The 20987-nt window shown below is 38.3% G+C and overlaps 1 protein-coding gene across 5 annotated transcripts in view; it reads right to left on the reverse strand.

Annotated features, from left to right (window-relative positions):
* tle2b (TLE family member 2, transcriptional corepressor b) overlaps positions 1-20987 on the reverse strand; it is a 101480-nt gene that overhangs the window by 54625 nt on the left and 25868 nt on the right. For 4 of the 5 annotated variants that reach the window (XM_016674626.1, XM_016674627.1, XM_007558751.2 and 1 more), the window contains exon 4: positions 8366-8410. The exons of the other annotated variant lie outside the window; for it this stretch is intronic. In XM_016674626.1, coding sequence (XP_016530112.1) covers positions 8366-8410 — 45 coding nt within the window. The remainder of the gene's footprint in view (positions 1-8365; positions 8411-20987) is intronic. 5 annotated transcript variants of the gene reach the window in all.

The raw sequence follows: 20987 nt of genomic DNA on the forward strand, positions 1-20987 counted from the left end.
TCCCATGGTGAAAGACATGACTGCTAGTTTAATTTATCTCTCTAAATTGGCCTTAGGTGTGAGTACATGACTGTTTGTTCTTTGTCTTTGTGTTTCACTGTGATGGACTGGCATCTTTCTACTCCAGCTCAGGGAACTATGACTAATACCTTCACAGAAGTTCACAACAAAAAGTTTAAACCATTCCTTTAAGGAGAAACAGAAGCAGCAAGAAGGTTTTGTCAACATAGGAACTATGTTGTATCATTTAGGGTAAACAGTAATGCATGAAATCGGGATAATCCAGATTCATTCACGAACAAAGTTTTACGGAGACATAGACGTGGAAAAAAGTAGATAACTTGCTGAGTGATTCAGATTTTGTACTTTGAGGCATGTGGAGGTGCAGAAAAACAAAGCCCAGACAGAATGAAGAATGGTTCAGCAGCTCATTGTGGCAATAATGATCCTAACGAAGCAAAGTATTCTTCAGAAATCAATAAACTACTTCAAGAATCACAAGCTGCAGCTTTTGAGTGGTCTCCCAGAGTCATGAGTATTTTCACCCAAGAAAAATCCAATTAAAAAAAAAAACTTTGCCAAGGCAACCATTTAAGTTGCACTCAAGCAGCAACAACATTATGAAACAGAATGTAGCAGAAGTATGAAAATCTGCTCTGCAACCTCGGAGACAAAGTCAGAGAGTCGCAGCTCAGGAGTCTTAACACCTCTGTGCATTTCGATGAAAAGCATACGAGTCGTTTTCTTTTGAAGATTGAAAACCGATTGATTAAAATACCTTATATCATTATATGTTCCAGTTATTTTTATTTATGTCACTCTGATGGAAAAAAAGATGGAAAATATATTCAACCAACAGGCAGAACACACTATAAACATGCTTTACTTTAACTCTTTTTCATTACTGCTCTCTATTCCCTCATTTTCAAAGGAAAGGGTCACTGCCAGAATGAAAATAATATGCATACGCTGTGTTTATGTTTACAACAACAAATGAAATATTATTAGGAGCTTAGACTGTACATCCAGTGACCAGAGAGAGCAGATTTATACCATGAGATTAATTGAAATTGCTCCATGAATTTCCTACTTTGGTTGGATTTGAGAGTCAGTGTGTTATTTTAGATATGAGAGAACAAGGATAACAATGTAAAGTTTTCTTTCTTGGCTTTTGATTTTTTTTTTAAACTAGTTCCGTCAAATACCAAATCTCTGGTGCCATGAGCCTCCAGATAAACTAATATAAAATGTACTTGATCCCAGTGGTGTTTTTCTTCGCTGTCAAAGCTTGATTAAAACTGCATGTTCTCTTCTTCGACTTTTGGACACAGAAATGCACGAAACCCCATTTGTGTTTCCCGTTTTCTTATTGAATTTTTACAGGAGATTTACAGCCGAACGAGTTCTTATGGAAGAAAAATACTTGAGTTTGAAACTGAAATTTAGTCACAGGTGCACACACCTAGATTCGATACGCAACTCTGACTCAAGCCTAGTTAGCAGTTTTTATTTCATGTAATCAGATGAAATCAGGGCTGGAAATAAGTCACAGCCTCCAGCTCCAACTTTATTCTCCTCTGAGAAAATGTTTGATGTTGGCGATGGGGGCGCTTTGGGTTATTAATGACTAACAGCTATGTACTCATGTCAGCTGCAGATTCACATTAATGGCCACTCCAAAGTCTCTTAAACTAAACTATGCAATAAATCACTTCTTGTTGGTGAAGTATCAGGACAAAATTAACTCACTCCTTATCCTCATTTTCTTTTTATGGGGTTTTTTTTTCTTAGTTTCTCATACCACGGCACTTCGAGGTTGTTCCTTTGTGATTAATTTCAACAAAGCAAAAGGTAGCAAAAGGAATAAGCAGTGGAGCTAATGAAGTCGGGGTGATTAACATGAGTACATGGACGAAATTACAGGCTCATTTTAGGAAACAGTTGAATCAAGTGACCTCCCGTATTGAAAGGCCCTCTCTTTCAAATTTTATGTGGTCATGAGCAAACTCTTCACTCAAATCTATATGAGTACGCTTTGTTNACTAAATTTGAAAATAACACATTTTAAAAATGTCCCCCAGTCCAAAAAGTCCACAAATCATCTGCAGCATTCAGATGGTTGGATCAAAAACTGACTTAATAATCAACTTAAAATCCGGCGTCCAGCCTTGCTTCAGCAGTTCAGCTTTGTGCTGTGGGTTTAAAGGTGTGGGGGATATTTCCTTGGCACGCTCTCGGCTCGTTAGTCCAATTACCACGTCATTTCTTATGAACATTAGGTTTTGAAGAACACCTAATGCATGACTTTAGATGAGAAGATATTTTGTGAAATACTGGATCCTGTTTTGTCTCTGAATTATGTCATGTTTGATGCAGTCCCACTGGGGGAAAAAAAGTTATTTGACCAATGGCTTTCAAATTTACAGTGTCCAGCTGTGTTATGACCGGGTGTGTTACTTTGCCATGATGACGTTGGGGTGCAGATGGTGTGAGAGAGCCGTGGTGGAGCAACTGTGTGACGCTATAGCATAAATACTCACTGGAAAATATTTACAAACCCATGGAAAATTAATGCCACAAAGAATTAAACCATTTCAGAAGGTAAAATGTATTTAAACAAGTTGAAGGTGAGTGTAGGTTAGCTAGAAAATGTTAGCACGTAATATAACGAGTATGGGCTAAAATAGTCTGTGTGTTTCACTAAAAGGACTTTGTTGTCCGAAGTTAATACGTCATCTGCTGTTTTCACACAGAGATGTTGGCATGACGATGTGAAAGGAAGGAAAGAAAATAAACAAACATAATGAATAGAAAGGGCTAATCAGCGGTTTATATTCTTTTAACTGGAGGAGTTTTGGCCCTCCTGTCTTCTCTGTGTTCAGGTTTTCCCAGACCGCACTCATTTGTTGATAGCTGTCAGAGGACACGCGCCTCCCCTCCTGCCATCATCCTATCATCCTGCTGCATTAATTATCTGGCAACACAAAAGCTTCAATCTAATCAGCACACACCTCACAGCAACAACACATTATCACATCTGTAAACTCTCCTGCTCCAGCAGCTGCGTGCCACGGTGCACGGCTGAATTATAAAGTCAATGAAAGTACATGTGGTGCATATGCACATCACTGGGGACGCAGTGGAAAAACCGCCACAGCCCCAGAAGTGCTATATCAATGAATATAGAACAATGACAGAAAGCAGTGAAAAGTCCGTATAGTCTCCCCTCGCTGCTTGGGGGGACTCAGCAAGGATATATGAATTTATGATATGATAATGAAAGTGAACCAAGTGAGATAATGTGATGTGTGTCTGCAGGTCACTGTATCCATAAAGCTTAGAAAGAATGGAGGAGATGCTATCTTTCTGGAGCCTTTGTGCTGTTTGGATACAATCATCACAAACAGACGGGGACAAAGAGAAGAGAAAAGTGAAATGGAGAAAGGAGGGCTGGAGATAAAGAGCATAGGTGGAAATTTAAAGAGCGAAACGGAGACGGAGAGAGCGAGTCAGAGAGAGAAAATAATCAAAAGCAGCTCAAAGGAAGGGTAGGAAGGCGAGAGACGACCGTTACAGCTCAATTAATGCCGAGACATGAGATGGCCCTGCCACTGATAATGACAGAGCACGTGTTGGAGAAAAGGAGGGAGAGAGCAGGGGGAGGCTACCGGCAGTGATCTCAACAGGATGTTGGGAGTAAGTTGGAGGGGGGAAGGCAAAGGAGGTGGAGAGGAAATAAGAGCAGATACTGTTAAATCTATTCATGATTCATTATTTCTTGCAGCAGCTCAAAGCTCCCCTCCCTCCCTTGATGTCTTTCTCTGTACGTCTTCCTATCTTTCAGCTTCTTCCCCCCTTTTTTCTTTTTTCCTCTCTATCACTTTTCTTTTCTTGGCTCTCATTTTCATCTCCAGCTCTTTTTTCCCCGCTTCATCTGTTCCATAAGGTCTTTTTCTGACACTTCTAAAGCTCCATCCTTCCTGTTTACCCTCTCCTCTTTCATCCGTTCAATTAATCTCTTTCTCCTATTTCCCTTCTCATCCCTGCTGTCTTTTATCAGTTCCTCTTCCACGGTTAACTATATTTTTCTCTACCATGCTCTTTCTTCCCCCTCTTCCTCTTATCAGAGTCTTTTTAAAATCACACTAACCTTCTTTTGTACACTTATTGTACTGGCCTCGCAGAAAACTCCATTCAGCTATGCAGCAAGCTGAACACCTCCACACAATAAATCCAGGACACCCAGTCGAACCTGAGTGTTTATGATGTGACAGGTGTGAAACTGATGGACAGATACACAAAATCATAAATACACGGTGGACTCACTACTTGAAATACAAACAAACTGTCAGTGTTATACGTAAAACGTATTTAATGCCTTTTCATTAAATGTATTTGCAACACTAACTTGACGTCAATTAAACCCAATGTTTTTGACCAACTTTGAGAAATTGGCAATAAAATCCAGAAAAATATGGGGATCTGTTGATTTTGTGTGAATTTTGAGGACTTGTGAAAAAAATGGAGGGACTAATTGATGTAATCTGGAGTCTATAGGGCCAAATAAAAAGCTTCGGCGGGCCAGATTTAGCCCCCGGGCCTTGAGTTTAGGGGATTCAGTTAAACATGTGACCTGTGTCTTTATTTAGTCAATGTATCTGAATTATCAAACATACTAATTTGAATTGTGCAATTTAAATTGTAAACTAACACAAGTTATAGTCTGTGACCGATAAGTGAAACCGAGTTTGACATCCCTGCCTTTACATGATGACTTATTATTACAAACATAAACCACTCGAACTGCAATAATAACAAATATATGCTTCTAGTAAAATATCCTGTTCACAGCCTTTAGGACAGCAGGATTGCATGAGATGGTGAACACATTGCATGGTATCCATATCCAACCTAGAAAATATTTAAGTTAAATTCTGCACCTATCTTGACGACATAGGAGGCTTCTCTCATTATATGTATAATGTGTATGCAGATTGACTACATATACCCTCCCGTTTTACTCATAGTACACCTGAATATAACGGAGTATCTTGAGGATACCCCGTTATATTCTGACATAACTCCTCTACCTTTTCTTTCGATCTCATATTTCCCCTTGTGACTCTTCTTCTATCCTTCCTCACTAACCACTGACGTCAATGTACTCTGGAGATTACATCTCTCTCTCTCTCTCGCTCTCTCTCTCATTTGAACTCTCATTTGCCTGAATGCAACTCTTTGGTCTGCTGTCATTTCCACCATCTTCATTTTTCCTCCTTCTGTTCCCTCCATTTTCCACACTCACCCCTTACTTGGCCTTCCTGCCTCTGTCATCCTCCCCGCTCTCCCTCTCTAAGAGGTAAAGCCAACACCGCTGTACATTTCCTCTTTTTGGCGACAGGAGCTGACAGGCCAGCTCTCCCTGGCTGTTTTGCCAACCATCCGACTTCCTCCCTCTGTGTCTTTTAATCCCTTCGCTTCCTGCAGAGTCGGTTTCTCTTCTGACTAAAGTACAACCCTGACATTATGTTTGGTAACAAAGCAGCCATTCAAACATGAAGTCAAGGCTTCACACAGTCCATCCTTGGATTTGGGGCTAAATTTTATATTCTAAAGAAGAAACATTTGATTATATTTCAGTTTTTAAAATCACAGTAAATATCAATATAGTATCTTGAGATGGATTATTCCTCTTTATCACTGGCTGAAAATATGTTTTCATATGTTCTCTGTTATTTTTTTAAACATCATACAGACATTTAATTACAACAACACATTTTCTTAGCTAGAAATGAAAGGGACATAATCAGTCTTCTTAGAGTTTGTGTTGCAGACGATGCTGATAGATAAATAAGGATTCCTTACTATCAGCAGGCAGCACTCTCCTGCTATTTCCTGTCTCAGAATGTATGTTGGTATATTAACCCACTACATAGGTTTAAATATGAAAATAATTTTATTTTGTGGAATATCAAGTCCTGTCATGTCTATTAAGTATGTGTACTACATTACAAATCTTTATTTCCTGTTTTCAAATGTAAACACACACATGAATTATACATTTTCAAACATAAAGGGTCCTAAGAAATAACCCAAACTGTAAACATCCTCTCAAAACTAATGAAGAAATAGTTTTGCTAATAAATGTGCAGATGTCGCTAGGCAAGGACACCAAGTCAAAAAAAACAAAAAAAAAACACACTTGTATGCATTTTAGATCCACACACAAAACAAGCATGGTCTATAGGCACCCTGCAAATAGCAAACTTAATACAGAAAGTCCTCTGCAAATATTGCAGCTCACTGTTTACCACAATGTACTACATGGCTTGCATCTCAAGTGTTTATCACTCTTTCAAAGCATAAGCATGGAGTCATTGTTAAAAAAAATGTATTCTGAACTGATTAAATTCCCACCAGATGAGTTTTGCTGTAGATGTCTTTCCCCGTCACCTGTCCTAGAAATAATGAATTTGAACAAAACCAGGAGATACATCTATCAATCTTTTCAGCACACCTTATTTAAAGGTTTACCAAGCACAACTTAGAAAACAAGCTGTAATGACAAAAATGTACTATGTATGTAGGAGTCGACGGCGGGTTTCAGTTTTTTTTTTTAAGTGTTTGATTAGTTTTGGACAGATGCCTCACCTTAAACTCAAATCACCAGCAGAGCAACACAAAACTCCATGCACCCAGCCTGAACTCTGTGTTTGTAAATCCGATGTTTGATATCTCTTTGCTATAATTACCTCGATAGCTAAATGACGTGATAATTATGAGGTGAAAGTGCAGAGCACAGAGCCTTTTATTGGAAGGTGTCTCAGAGACGGTTTCAAACAATGAGCTGCTTTCTGAAGGTGTACGCCAAGAGCTCATTGTAAAAGTGAAAAATAAACCCCTTCTTGTCTTGTCCTCTGTGACAGTGCCTGGCTCCGCCACAGAGAGCCAGTTAGCATGACAGATAGATAGATAGATATAGAGAGGGAGGGAGGACGACACAGGCAGTCACCTTAAAGGAAATGCCATTCAACTGGATAATGATTCTGTCTATCTGCAGGAAGGTCTATCAACTAGAACAGGTTTCGCGTCTGCCTTTTTGTCCTTCTACGTCGACATTTATCTGACTGTCTGCCTGTCGCTCTCTGTATGCAATTTGACTGTCTACTTCTCCTGTAGCGTGACCCAGACAGCAATTAGTATGGGGATTGACAAGCAGCTGCAGGCACCTGAGAGCACACACTGCTCATGAGACAAATGTCTTCATTCAAGACTACCAGATCTCAGCAAGGACAAGTGGAAACGTTACACAATTCACGATGACCTTCCCTCGCAGGCTTCAGCTGCACATCTGGTCTTTTTGCATGAATCGAGGAGTATTATTAACTGCATTATCCTGTAGATCAGAGGTTCTTACACATTTGAGACAAAATACCAACTCGGTAAACACCTTCAAGTTTTCCAAATACCGCTGGGAAAACAAGCATCTTGAAATATATTTAATTTGTTTTCATGAGTTGGAATTTTGAGGGATAAAGTAGCGAAACCTAAACATGAAGTCTGCCTGAAGTCGGAAGTCCAACTGGGGGTCTTGAGAGTCTTAGACTGAAGTTACAAAGATTTCAGAGCTAACTTAGAGTCACTCTGAAGAAACAAGAGTCAATTTAAACTTAAATGAAAGTAAGCTCAAAAGTGTAAACTGTTTTGGTAAATTGTATGTTGTGTTCTGAGACGTTGTAATGTATCGAAACGGCAGTGAAGGTAACATGACCAACTATGCAGATGGGTCATGTTTAGTGTTTCTCAATAGCAAGTGTGACTGAAAGGCATTGATTAGCCTGGGACATTCATGGACTGACAGCCATTGATGTTCTAAAATAATGACCACTCAATATATATTTATTCTCAAATATTTGCCAATTAATCCCATCACATTTAGAATTGCCTTTAAATTTAGTCGATGTTTATCACGTATATGTTGGATCTGCCATTGTGAAGTAACCCATAAGGAAAATAATCACAATATTACAACATTGTCATGTAATTATTGCTTTGCTACTATCAGAGCCTCACACTAGCTCATATGTAGCCATTACAATTTGCATTTCATGTTCCTTCTTTGGACTTACAGTGGGGCTTACAATTCAGATTCACTTTTTTAACACAAATATTAAAGCATGAAACCTCACATGCACAAATGTCTCTCATGAGCATTGGCTGTGGTGTTGCACCCCTTCTCTTGTTCAATGAAAGCTGCATCTACACAAGGCCAGAGTTGTACTAACAACCCCTAAACACATCCCGTCCAAGTAATCCAGCAACAACACAAAACATATCAAAACATGGTAAACACAATTTTTCCTACCTGTTTGTGCATCTCAATGTTGAGACCGTAGGACATTTCGTAGTACTGCAGAGATTAAAAAGAAAAAAAAAGACAAACGACAGAGGGTTTAGTTCATGACACATTTTGACATTCAATTCTTCAAAATGTCTCCAGTTGAGCATCTGTTGCTCAACATAGCCACATATGTTGCTATTTTTCTCTGTGGTTTCCATGCAAGCACAAATAATAAAATGAAAAAGGTTTCAGTTGCACAGACAGAGTGTGTGTTGAGGACAACAAGTGTGTGTGACACAGTAATGAGGCATTGACGTCTAGGATAAGTAATGCAGCATCACTGTCTCTGCGTGTGTGTGTTTATGTCGGGCAATTTTATCATTTCACTAAGCCTATGCACAACTGCCAAATGAGCATAACTGTGTGTATATTCGCTATATGCTCCTTTTCCTGCATGGATGTAGGTGTGCCGATGAATAACGATGCACGGTGTCAGAATAACGAGACTCTGTGGATGCTTGCAGCAGTATGGTGTCCTTGTATCTATGTGTGTATAAAACACCAAAACTTATTTCACACCAACAACAGTCAGAGCGTAGACGTGCACGGCACTGCAAAGGGAAAATGCATCTGAAAGACAATCTGAATGGAAAGATATTATGCTGGTCAAAAAACAACAGAAAGCTTATACTATAATTAAGTTTCAGTGAAGTCCACAAACCGCACATGCTTGAAAAGAAATATTTTATTGAGAAATCTGCCGCCTCTCATTGCTTCTGCTTTTCTTGTTTTGTTTTTTTTAATCTGTTTTTTTTTTTTCAAAGTACTAAACTGACTGAGAAATAAATAAAGCTTCAAACTCTAAAACTGAAATACTCAAGAGCCAATCTGAAAATCAAGATTAAACCCAGATCTTATGTCATATTAAGGTCAGTAACAAAAAAAAAAAATCTAATTCTCACATCAGAATATCTGTCTGTGTGTTTCCTGACACCAGTACAGTTGTGCGTTTGTCTCTTCCAGGAAAGGCACATTTGCCCTTCCTGAATATGTGTCTCTCTCTCTCCACTGTGTGTGTTTCTTTGTGTACATCAGTAATATTCTTGGAGGTAAGCAGAATACGGACAGTGGGAATCCGTCGTGGTGACAACGGCATCCTCCGCCACAGGATGGCCAACGCTCTGACTGATGAGAGTGAGACAGGGCACTTCCTCCCTCTCTGTTTTCTCCTGCTCATTTTCACTCAAGCCCTCTCTTCTCTCCATTTATTCCTCGCCTGATTCAGTCCCTCCCTCACACTCCAATCTTTATCTTTCAGGCGGCTGACAGGCCGCCTGTCCCCCTTTCTCCCCTTTGTTTTTTTTATTTTTTTTTCATTCCTTCTTCGTTTTAGCCATCAGCTTTATCTTTCACTCCCAGGTTCAGGATAGTTTTTTTCTGTCTGGTTTCACTGACTTACAGTCATTCTGCATCTCAACTACTTCATAAGTACAGCCAAGGACGACACATGCAGACTATATACTGTGTAAGTTCTATATTAAATACAATAAACTGCTTCTGCACACAACACGTTCTACAATTAATCTGCATATAAAGCATAGAAGAGGATGAAAACAGGTCAGAACTCAGGGCAGATTTTATGTGTTGCATCTCCGGTTTTCTCCTCAGGCTGTGACATGCTCCAACATATTTTACTGCTTCACTGCCAAAGTCAGTTTTCCCTCAAGTATATATTAAAATGGAGTAAGGGAGTGTGTGGAATGCCTGGTATTTTACTGCTAACTGTAAAAGACAAAAAAGAAAAAGAAACACAGAAAGCAACCCGGATTTAATTAAGTTAATTAGAAAACGTTGCTTTGATTGAATTGGTTCATCTGGCACCAAGTTAGTCAACCCTGACTGATGCAGTGAACGTAGTCCAGTTCTATAAACACATCCTGTATTTTTATTTATTTATTTATTTTGCTTCAAGTGGTCAAATTATCAGTAAATATTAAACAAATAAACTGATGAAGGAAATTAGGTTTAGATTTTATCACTACATTATTAAAACGAGGAAGAATAGTGGTGAACCATCTAATCTGCAGAAGAAATGTAGTTGACAACTGTCTTCAGTCCAACTGTAATCGTTTATTTAGGTTTATTTTTACTTCTCTATGTGATTTTTGTCCATAGTTCTTCAAAACGTTGCACATTTCCTTGGAAGTATAGTAGAAGCAAAATGAAAAAACAAGGGTTTTTTTAATAATAGTTCTCCAGTCACCTAATACCACAACAAATGAAACTGCACAACATACTGTACTCCTAAATACACAATCACACAAGTCGATATTTGGATAAAGTTGCTGTTTAATTGTTTACAAAAGGGATATTTATTTATTGCATCGTTAATTCACAAACGCATTCCTTCCAAAAATGGCTTTTAATTCCTTTGTGACCGTTTACACAGAGACCTTCCTACACTTTACCAGCTTTGACATTTAGTTCTGATCCCAATTTCTCCTTTAAGTATCTTTCATTTGCCTTTTGGGACGTTGGAAATATGCCCATTGGATGTAAAGTCTTGAAATACTAAGAAATAATCCTCAAATACAGCAAACTATTCACTAACCCTCTTTTCTAATTTATGCCACTTACAAATGAGTGTTTTTGAGTGGCAGAAGGATTTTATGGTTGAAGAACCATCTGTGATTGTTTTGTTTTGGGGAGTCCAAAATGATAAAAGTAGTAAAAAAAAATAGTGGATCAGGAAGAACTGGAGCTCACATTCACATATAAATTGACCATTAGTCAAACCACATTTTAATCTTACTGAGAATAAATTGCAGGTTCTATCAAACAGAATTAACAAAAAAGTATTGAACGGATTCTCTTATTTCCATGAGACATGGGAGAGGAGGATAGATTTTGTTATGATGTTAAGTTATTATCCACGAGGTCACAACAAACCTGAACACTTTGAATGTCAAAAACTCTTTGAGGGCCAGATTAAAAAAAAAAAAAAAGAAATCACTCAGAAGCAAATTTTTAAACAATTAGCCCAATTGACAGTTTATGCAATTAAAAAAATAAACTGGATTTTGATACAGATGTTATAGAGCTGTTTGAAGTTTGGAAATCACATTTCATTAGCCAACATATCAAGTAGGAAAGACGTAATGAAGCATTGTTGTTTACGCTGTGCATCTTTAACCAGCAAAGGAAACACAGCTGTGTGACTGGATCAATTAGACAGTCTGGACTGAAAACTGCTTCTGACTGGGAAGGAAAACCACATCGCAGGTTCTTTTAATCTGCGACCCTGACTTTCACCATGTTATCTTCGTGCTTCATCGTGACCAAATGTCTATCGTTCCGAGCGTGCCGTCACATTTTCCGTTCCATTCTCATCCGCAGACTCCTCATTTTTCCTGCCTATTATCAGATTTTCAACGTTTTCTGCTTTCTCTCTTGATTCCATGTCTGATTTATCACCTTTTTTTGTTTTTTCTCATTGTTGCATCACTCTTGTCTCTTTCACTGTTATAGTCATTTCCACCAATCATTTAATTACTTAAAGTTATTTTAGCTGTTTTGTCCTCTACTCCAGTTTCCCGTTGAACATTTTCAATCCTTCTTCAGCACCTTGTCCACATGTTCTCATTTATTTCCAGTTCTCCTGACAAAGACTGGCAAAAATCTGTTCATGCTGACTGAAACGTATGTATTTGAGAAATCTCTTTCCCACTGAAACATTAATTCATGCTTTACATACAATGGAAAGAACACATGAGGTAAACTAGAGTAAACATACCTGAGAAGCCATCCCTCACTGACTTCTCATCTCTCCATCACTACTTTTCTGCTCTTCTTCTCATTTTAGATTAGTTTCTGTGTCTCTGCTTATTAATTCTCTGCAGTTTCTGCCATCAGCCTTATTCATCTTTCAGGAAGACTTACTCTTTCATTAAAACAGTGGGACTAGGTGCAAAAATGTAGCACTAGTAACTGAACACAACCATGCACTGCTAAGTTGAGCAGCTGTCCTCTTTAATGTAACAGTAAGGATATGCAGCAGTAATTAAGTAGTTCAAGGGACATTTTGGATTTTTGAAGTTAGAAAGAGTAATAGTTCCCACCTGTACTCGCAAGATGTCTTATTGCAGTGAGTCTTATTTGCTATATATTTGCAAATATCAACTACCTGCATTTTCACAAATTTTCCAGTTTTTCCAAGACAAACAAGCTCCTTGTTACCATCTGAAATTAAACTGGGAGAGGCTGATGGCTGCACCAATCTGCCCACTAACTGGTTCACCAAATTGAGCAGAATAATTTCCAAACACCACACCGTCTATGAAGCTGTTGCATAAGTGACATGCTTTCACAAAGCTCCACTCTTGAAGGGTAAAAGGTGGACTGATGGGCTGCCATAGATGGGGCAGTTCGACAGGCAGCAGTTTTAAGCAATGAGCATTAATGTGGAAATAATTTCACTGTAAAAATAGTGTTAAATTCGACAGTTTTGTGCAAGTGCACACTTTAAATATACACTGATGTACTGTTGTATTCCATAAAGACAAACATTTTCTCTTTAAATTGCTAAATCCATGTGAGGGCCACATGCTGGAGCAACAAGAAGGTCCTGGGTTCAAATCCTGGCCTGGAGTCTTTCTGCATGGAGCCTGCACGGTCTCTCATGCATGCATGGGAGAACACACTTCCTCCCATGGTGAAAGACATGACTGCTAGTTTAATTTATCTCTCTAAATTGGCCTTAGGTGTGAGTACATGACTGTTTGTTCTTTGTCTTTGTGTTTCACTGTGATGGACTGGCATCTTTCTACTCCAGCTCAGGGAACTATGACTAATACCTTCACAGAAGTTCACAACAAAAAGTTTAAACCATTCCTTTAAGGAGAAACAGAAGCAGCAAGAAGGTTTTGTCAACATAGGAACTATGTTGTATCATTTAGGGTAAACAGTAATGCACGAAATCGGGATAATCCAGATTCATTCACGAACAAAGTTTTATGGAGACATAGACGTGGAAAAAAGTAGATAACTTGCTGAGTGATTCAGATTTTGTACTTTGAGGCATGTGGAGGTGCAGAAAAACAAAGCCCAGACAGAATGAAGAATGGTTCAGCAGCTCATTGTGGCAATAATGATCCTAACGAAGCAAAGTATTCTTCAGAAATCAATAAACTACTTCAAGAATCACAAGCTGCAGCTTTTGAGTGGTCTCCCAGAGTCATGAGTATTTTCACCCAAGAAAAATCCAATTAAAAAAAAAAACTTTGCCAAGGCAACCATTTAAGTTGCACTCAAGCAGCAACAACATTATGAAACAGAATGTAGCAGAAGTATGAAAATCTGCTCTGCAACCTCGGAGACAAAGTCAGAGAGTCGCAGCTCAGGAGTCTTAACACCTCTGTGCATTCCGATGAAAAGCATACGAGTCGTTTTCTTTTGAAGATTGAAAACCGATTGATTAAAATACCTTATATCATTATATGTTCCAGTTATTTTTATTTATGTCACTCTGACGGAAAAAAAGATGTAAAATATATTCAACCAACAGGCAGAACACACTATAAACATGCTTTACTTTAACTCTTTTTCATTACTGCTCTCTATTCCCTCATTTTCAAAGGAAAGGGTCACTGCCAGAATGAAAATAATATGCATACGCTGTGTTTATGTTTACAACAACAAATGAAATATTATTAGGAGCTTAGACTGTACATCCAGTGACCAGAGAGAGCAGATTTATACCATGAGATTAATTGAAATTGCTCCATGAATTTCCTACTTTGGTTGGATTTGAGAGTCAGTGTGTTATTTTAGATATGAGAGAACAAGGATAACAATGTAAAGTTTTCTTTCTTGGCTTTTGATTTTTTTTTTAAACTAGTTCCGTCAAATACCAAATCTCTGGTGCCATGAGCCTCCAGATAAACTAATATAAAATGTACTTGATCCCAGTGGTGTTTTTCTTCGCTGTCAAAGCTTGATTAAAACTGCATGTTCTCTTCTTCGACTTTTGGACACAGAAATGCACGAAACCCCATTTGTGTTTCCCGTTTTCTTATTGAATTTTTACAGGAGATTTACAGCCGAACGAGTTCTTATGGAAGAAAAATACTTGAGTTTGAAACTGAAATTTAGTCACAGGTGCACACACCTAGATTCGATACGCAACTCTGACTCAAGCCTAGTTAGCAGTTTTATTTCATGTAATCAGATGAAATCAGGGCTGGAAATAAGTCACAGCCTCCAGCTCCAACTTTATTCTCCTCTGAGAAAATGTTTGATGTTGGCGATGGGGGCGCTTTGGGTTATTAATGACTAACAGCTATGTACTCATGTCAGCTGCAGATTCACATTAATGGCCACTCCAAAGTCTCTTAAACTAAACTATGCAATAAATCGCTTCTTGTTGGTGAAGTATCAGGACAAAATTAACTCACTCCTTATCCTCATTTTCTTTTTATGGGGTTTTTTTTTCTTAGTTTCTCATACCACGGCACTTCGAGGTTGTTCCTTTGTGATTAATTTCAACAAAGCAAAAGGTAGCAAAAGGAATAAGCAGTGGAGCTAATGAAGTCGGGGTGATTAACATGAGTACATGGACGAAATTACAGGCTCATTTTAGGAAACAGTTGAATCAAGTGACCTCCCGTATTGAAAGGCCCTCTCTTTCAAATTTTATGTGGTCATGAGCAAACTCTTCACTCAAATCTATATGAGTACGCTTTGTTTAAACCAGCCAACACTGGGAGTTTTATTCCACCAGACATCAGACCACAGTCAGAAGGTGAATGAAAACACCTTAGAGAGAAAGCCAGATTTATGTTTAAAGGTTTGATATACCTGAATTAAATAATTTAAGAGAAATAAAGAACGTTTTTCCAAGTTCTACTAAGATTAGAGCTTTTTTTTTTCAACATACCACTATTTTCCTCTGAATATAGACACATATCTATATTTCTAATGAGCAAAATTTGACCTTGTTGAGATTTGAAATACAGTTATTTTGCAATGTTATGCATGCATCATAGTAGAGACTTTTTTGGTCTTTATAAACAGCTGTAATGACATTGAAATATATATATTTTTTCTGACTAGAAAAAGAGGAATTCCTTTGAATGGGCAGTGGGAGCAAAGCAGGCAAGTGAAATGTAGTAACAGTTGTCCTGTGGGTGTGTGCCAGACGCCACTACTCCAACTATTGTAGTATTGTGCTCCATCTTTACAGCAACCCAGCAGCAACACACTGTGGAAAGCTGCTAAAACGCACACAGTTGAAAAACCATTTTCTAAAATAATTTGTGTTTCAACACTGTGCAGTGCAGAGCAGACTAACACAAATATTTTTGCTTTCAATGTATTGTCACGTAGCCGACATAACCCAAAAGAAAACATATCACTTCACAGTAGGATATTGTTCGAGTAGTAACAGGTGCACGACATAAATTACACCATCATACATTAACAGCTGCAGGACTTTGCGCTATGACTAATAACAGCTCTGTCTGCACAGCTAAAACCGCAGCACTACAGCGTGTTTAGTCTTTTTCAGTCACCTTTTAATGCATTCATACTCTCTTGCTTCCCCAATGTTTAATTATACCTCCAACGCCTGCGTTTTGCTGCTCTTATATAATCTCTCTGTTGTGTCACAGTGATCTCATTCAGGATTCGGTGAAAAATCTATGATGTATTTGACGTTTTTTTTATACGCGTGCTGCAGAAACCCGTGTGTGTGGTGTGTGTGTGTGTGTGTGTGTGTGTGAGAGGCCAGACAGAGGGATATTGAGCCAAATGGCTGATGTCACTGTCCAAGGACAATGAGCAATATGAGTGTACTGCCTACTGACACCAATAAACATTTAAATCGTAGGTCCACATAAGTGCATTCCAATGAAAATTGATTACTAAATTGTTGAAGGACACAGGACAACTTTCATCTTAGACTAATATAACAGCAGTTCAGAAACTCTTATATTGCCACATGTACTTTTTTAATATGGAAAATGCAAAAACATTGGTGTAAATGCATTGTGTAAATGTGCAAATATGTAGTCATATAGCAAGCAAGCTCATTTTAAAACATTTCCATAGGAAACTTTTTTCCTATATAAAAGAAAAAAGTTAAAAGGAACATTTGGCATGCTAAAGTGAGCAACTCTTCATCAGTGCAGAAGAATGTCTGCATATGGTAGCATGAGACTGGATGACATCATCACTGACAATACGTTTGATGCCAGATGTTTGCCAACACTAAGATAAAATGTTGTCAGAGTAACGCTTAGTTCATATAAATATGAGCATTCTAATTGTGTTTCACAAATTGCCTTCCAATTCTTAGAAAATCTAACTCTTCCACTCACTAACAATGTTCCCGCCACACTGTCGTCATCAGGGCACAACAAAGAAAATCTGTAAAACTCTCAACAAGCTATCCTCTCTCTCTCTTCCCTCTTCCTGTTTCTACCTTCATTCTTGTTTTCCCTCCTACTTTCCACTCTTGCATACTTCAGGGAGTATTTGCTCCTTCGTTCTTCCCTCCCAGCTCCACCTTCACGGTGTTGAGAGAGGGTAACACACTGGAGCCAGACTTTTTTCTCCCTCTTCGCTGTCTTCTTTTTCCACCCCTTCTGTGCGTTCTGCAAAGACTTTAAAATGAGCTTTAGGAAGCTGGTCTAATCCAAGGTGATTTATCTAAATGGGACGTGTGTGTGTGTACCTACACGGGTGTTTGTATTCATACAGTATGTGTTTGTGTGTACACAGGCATGTGGGTGGGAGTCTGTGGGTGGGTGTGGATGTGTGTTCAAGCCTTAACAAAAGCATTGTTCATAGATGTCTCTTGGGTGAAGTTGTCTCTTTCATCTGCCCACCCACACACACTCAGACACATACTGTACCACCAATGTTAAATGGGGTGTATTATGTTCATTTCTGGCTCCATATTCTAATTCCTGTATTGAATCAGCTGGAGGGGCTGCTGCGAATGATTTTTACATTACAGACTACGCGAGACGGCAAACAAATTAGAGTACTTTTCAAACCAAGAGTTACTTAGAGTGGATATTCTGTAAAACTTTTACAACAATAAATGTGAATAGATTTGAAATGATCAAATATTGATACTGCGCTTTACTAGGGTAATAACACTGTAATTATTAGAGATTAGATGAAAAATGTAAGCATTCTTTTATGTTCTTTACACCTTAATGAATGAATGAATGAATGAATGAATGAATGAATGAATGAATGAATATCCCAGAGGGAAAATCACAGTGTCATTTTAAGCATTGTGGTAAAATCTCCCCACACACTGAACAAGTCAACAGTCTGTTGGATGAACTGCATCTTGAACCAATTATCACATAAAAGCATCTGAAGCACTAGGCTCGTTTAAATTAAGCTTTTCATTACTATTTTAAAATATGATCATGTTTTGACAAAGACATCATTCATCATAACAATACATAACATAAACAAACAAAAACAACAAAAGAAATGGGTCATTAAAAAAAGCAATAATGGGTTTGTAGCCAACATTGTGGTCTACACTGGCAGACTAACTTCTTCAGAGGGTGAAGACTAAATCCACTGACATTTAGCGTTGGCAGCTCTCCTCTCAGCAGCTTTACTGCGATCGTAGGGCAGAATAACTGCAAAGTGGCCAACCTGAGTCGGAGAATGCCTGCATTCATAGTGTGCTCCCTTCAGGAGACCCTGAAGGAGTCTTTATGAATACTTTGTTTTTCGTCCCTCAGACAGTTCAGACAGGTTTAAGACTCTTAAAACCAGCTCAACCCTCCCCTGCATCTGGCCATACTTTAATCCCCAGGACCATCACCCGCTGGTGGAGGGCAGAGCAACATTTACCTCAGCAAAAGCAAACCTCGTTCAGCTTCTGACCTCTTCCTTCCAACTCTCTTACATCACTTTGATTTCTTCCGCTATCTCTTAAGCTTTATTTGTATTGGGACAAAAAAATGTGCCCTTTTTGTTTTTTCTGTCGTGTTTTCCATTTCTCCCTCATGTTTTTATTTATTTTTTGGCTCCTCATAATTTTTCTCCCGTCTGCGTCAGTGCCATTGTGCCCCCTTTTCTCATATGTCTTTCATGTTTTTTTTTCTTCTCTCCAACCACCACCCCTCCCAGCTGCACCCCGTCTTATGCTCCCCCTTCCTAAGCAGTCTGTGACTGTAATGTTGCAGAGGAGAACACAGTGTGTCAGCTTGAATCAGACAGATGAGCTGGGAGAGGAGTAAGAGGCTGAGAGCACTGCATTAATCTACACACATAGGCACAGAGAGACACACACACACACACACACACACAAGCAAACTCACCCTTCATCCTGCCGGAGGGGCTGGACATAGAGAAAGCATAAACACGCACAAGGTCCCACTGTTTCAATAAATGACCAGTGTGACTCAGTGATAAAATCCTGATACACACAATCACACACTCACTGTGAAACTACAGTCTTTCTTTACTTAGAAATAAATGATTAGAAAATTCAATAAATAAAAAAACATTATACTGAAAAATAGAAGAAAAGTAGTTGTAACTGTCCTGTTATTAAAAGATATAACAATCTTATTGTTATATTCAATCTTATTGTGTACAGATTTTAATTTAGTAGCTTTTTTCTTTAAAATCTTTCAAAATGTGATCAATTTTTTTGGAAATTACTGTTGATAAACCACTTATTTGCATTTCAGATGTTTTCTGGATGTGGATGACATTATTTTAATGCTGCATTTTAACTGTTATTTCTCCATAATGGAATAATTGTGTAAAAAAAAATAAAAAAACTGGGTGGACAAGTTTGAATTGTCCACCCATGTCGAAACATAATTTCGACATGTTCGAAATTATGCAAACAGGCTTATATGTGTGCAAATAACACCACTACTAATAATAATATGCTAATTGTCTCTTAATGTACTGGACAGAAACCACACACTTCTTGTAACCAGCAACAAGTTTATTTTGATTTGTTGTTTTACACGATACTGGATTTACATTAGACCAGTGATCTTGCAAAAACTGTGAGAGCTTGTTCAAGTGTGTAGGATTCCCTGCACAGACTGCTTTTAAGCCAAAAATTTGTCCTGCAGAAACATATAAATAATTCTGTCACCCTCAGATTACTTCATTTAAACCCCAAACTAATCTGACCTTTAGTTGTATGATATTACAGCAATCAGGTATATTAAAACAGAGAAATACCTAAAACAACTCAGAGACTCCCACATCATTAAAAGGGATCCCTGTTCTAAACCATAAATATGTCTTAAAGTTCCACAAATTCCTCTTTAAAATGCCTGATAAGAACCTCAAACTTCTCTCAATTGATTGTTATGAGTTTGTATTTGACTGAAATGGCCCTTATGGCCATTCACTGGCCATTAAATGGTGCCAATAGACCCTAACACGCAAAACGGTGACAAAACTAATGATGGCTTTGGTTTTGTTAGCTTGTCAGAATCAGTTTCATCAAGAGCTGGAGGCTGAAGAGATACACACAAATTAGAAATTACAAAAGGTGTAAATTTATCTTAAAGTTCAACATAAAAAAGTTCTGTAAATCCATTTTTGTGACATTATAGCCAATTAAAGGAGTCACAATGAAAAAACAAAAACTATGAATAATACTGTCAACCTTTGTTTGATCAAACACCATTACATTATGTTTCTAAAGCAGAAAGTCACAGCTCTAAGGTAAATACTCTAAATAAACCATGTCTCACTCTCATTTTTTATAGTAAAATTAGATGCAACAATATTATGCCTCATGCCAGCAACTTGGTCTTTCATTAACACTTGGACCCCTGTAGCTTCCCTGCAGTGCACCTAAACACACACACACACACCCCGACACAGTGATGGAAAGGCCACCTAATGTGACACCCCACTGTGAGCTGTCACCCTCTAGTGGATATGTCTTTTTTATGGTCTGCAATAAAAGGGCCAGCCAGTCTTCACTGTCCTCAGAGTTTAGTCTTGTGTTTGACGGTCGGCGTGAGAGGAGAGCTGCACTAGAGTTCAGAAATCCTCAAGATCATAACGAAGAACTGGTAGATATTAGACACCAAATAACACTTTTTGATAGGCTGAAGAAGAAAAAAAAAATCTGTGGTTAAACTAGCAAAATACAAAGAATAAGCTTGACTGTCTCCTTATTTGTTCTTTCTAAAAATCAGCCTCTCCTAAACAGAACAGAGCTCTCCAGGCTAATGTTTTGCACTTTGTGTAGGCATGTGACCGACACATCTACGCCCCCATCATTAGCCGAGGCTATAATGCAGCCTTATTTAAAAATACACAGTGGGATTCCAGGAGAGCAGTGAAATCTGAGAGCCATGAATTATAAATACAACAGCCAGAGTGGAAAAGCAGACATCCACAATGTGCATAACTTGATGTATGTGTTTGTTTGTTCCCATATGTGATTCACCAGTGACAGAAACTATATAAAACATATCTACTCTTCCAAAAAAAAAAAAGAAAAAGAAAAGAGGGAAGGTCTATGAATCCAAACATACAAAACATGCAAACCTGGCTGGAGTGCAGCACAGCTACAAAGCATACAGAGACAATCTGAGCAATGTCATTTTAAGTGTGAAAGGTATGAAAT

Source organism: Poecilia formosa, unplaced genomic scaffold (assembly GCF_000485575.1).
Source record: "Poecilia formosa unplaced genomic scaffold, Poecilia_formosa-5.1.2 Scaffold98, whole genome shotgun sequence".
Taxonomy (NCBI): Eukaryota; Metazoa; Chordata; class Actinopteri; order Cyprinodontiformes; family Poeciliidae; genus Poecilia; species Poecilia formosa.